Genomic DNA, 1,989 nt, shown 5'->3' with positions numbered 1-1,989 from the left:
TTACAACTGCCTGCGAGCATGTTGGAGGTGCAAGATATCTGAGCGTGTAATGTTAATTTTACCTGTGATTCTTTGAATAAATCAGCACTGTTTTGAAGATACTTGGACTGCCTCATCTCTCAGAGTTAGCATGGTAGCAAGAACTGGGTCCTACAGGGAGTTTTTCCTCCCCACTGTCGCCAAGTGCTTGCTCAAGGGGGATTTGCTGGGTTTTCCCTATGTAATAATATTGATCATAGTAAGGTCTAGACCTTACTTTGTAAAGTGTCCTGAGATGACTTTTGTTTTGATTTGGCACTATACAAATAAAATTTGATTTGATTTGATTTAAAGTGATCCCTAAATGCAGTGTGTTAGAAATTAACCCAATTCTTTTGTTGGAAGCACGAGAAGTGAGGACAGGAGAGGACTGTTTAAAATCAACAGGAAGTTTACTGAAAGTCTGAGCACAGATGAAGTCTTACAGCACTGGATTCAGAGAAACAGAGCTCCTGCAGGAAAACCGGCTTCTGAATCCTGAATTAAGTTTTTACAACACATTTATCTTCTTGGGCTGCTCCGCCCTGACCAGGGGTGCAACCTTCAATAGTTTTTGATCCTATTGGCCATTTGGTGTGAGCCGAAGCTCGCACTTCTATGTTGGAATGTGGTAAATCTAGGTGTGTGTGTGTGTCTCATGTGGCCGCTTGATCTTGATCAATGGATCCCGAACAATGGGCGGCCTGAGTTTCAGGCCCCCGGTGTGTGTGATGCTAATAGGCATGCTTAACTGGCCAAGTGGTCATCTCAGGTTGTAGTACCTGGCCTCTGCAGGACATCTCAAGACAAAGCCGAACTTGGAACACGCCAAGCGGGTCTAGGTGTCAGTACAAAACAGCCCATTCTGTCTCTGTTAAAATGTAAATAGGCTGTCTGGTCACTTAGGAGATGCAGACATCTCATCTCGACAGAAGTTGAAGCGGACAGTTTCTACCTCAGTATCACTTGATTCTCATCAATACAATTGTAAGATATATAAGCAAGGAAATTAAATACATTGAGAATAACCAATGATTAGTAGTTCTGGACAATCATCAATACAGCTGTAATACGTATAGACAAGGAGAATGAGGTCATGACAAATACCTAAAGGGAACCAAAGGTATGAGAAGTAACTAGTAACTAAAGCTTATAAAGTAACTAGAGCCTATGAGAATTAAATCTTACACATGGTTCACTTAGATTAGAATCAGGAAAGTCTCTTTTCAAACCCAATCGTCCAGTTCATAGTGATTTTCTTCTTATTTGTCCTCATCACGAATCTGTTGGTACATTGTCAAAAGCAGCCACACACGACCAGCAGGACTGCAGCTACGGACAGAGAGATCAACCCGGAAGCGCTCAGGCCACTCCACTTTCCAAAACAGGATTCCAGGAGGCTGGCGAAGGGGTTGTTGATGCCAGAATTCACAGTCAGCTCCTTGGATAGGGCTGTCAGTCCTTCAAGGGTCTTGGTGATGCTGCCATCTGGGGAAGTGTTATTAGGTATAAATTACAACAAAATGTGCCAAACATCTTACATACTCCTCCACTGTTGGCTAACAACATATCTAGGGTCATCCTATTTTTCCATGACATGAGAGAAGTTGAGCCTAGTTGTTCTGCTATGCCTCTTGCATCTCTGGTATAATTCACAAAACACTGTTGGTTATAGTACAAGTAGTTAATCCAATCCACATTTTTATTTACTGTAACCCACCAGAAAAGAAAAGATTTGAACCCTGCAGCTATCTGATTTCTAGCTTTGAACTCATCAGGTACTCCTCGGGGCACGCCAATTGCATCTAGGTACACTCTGTTGTCGAATGATCCTCTAGGCCCGCCTGTGGTTCTGGTTCTGCGATGTAGGTGGGATGCAGATAACAGTTTTCTCCCCAGCTCCTTGTATTCTCTTGATGAGAATATGTGAAACGGCATCAGCAGCAGCAGGCGGGCACAGCTGACTCGCCA

At 43.2% G+C, this 1,989-nt stretch overlaps 2 protein-coding genes across 5 annotated transcripts in view; one reads left to right on the top strand and one right to left on the bottom strand.

Annotated features, from left to right (window-relative positions):
- LOC109954477 (M protein, serotype 5-like) overlaps positions 1–1,989 on the top strand; it is a 10,833-nt gene that overhangs the window by 5,438 nt on the left and 3,406 nt on the right. The gene's annotated exons all lie outside the window — the stretch shown is intronic.
- cgref1 (cell growth regulator with EF-hand domain 1) overlaps positions 573–1,989 on the bottom strand; it is a 15,731-nt gene continuing 14,314 nt past the window's right edge. The window contains exon 8 of the mRNA XM_020589835.1: positions 573–1,506. Within this exon, the coding sequence (XP_020445491.1) occupies positions 1,474–1,506 (33 nt within the window). The 3' untranslated portion in view covers positions 573–1,473. The remainder of the gene's footprint in view (positions 1,507–1,989) is intronic.

The sequence above is a fragment of the Monopterus albus genome, unplaced genomic scaffold, assembly GCF_001952655.1.
Source record: "Monopterus albus unplaced genomic scaffold, M_albus_1.0 scaffold10.1, whole genome shotgun sequence".
Classification (NCBI taxonomy): domain Eukaryota; kingdom Metazoa; phylum Chordata; class Actinopteri; order Synbranchiformes; family Synbranchidae; genus Monopterus; species Monopterus albus.
The sequence above is the reverse complement of the archived record's forward strand: the minus strand, read 5'-3'. Positions and strand labels throughout refer to the sequence as shown.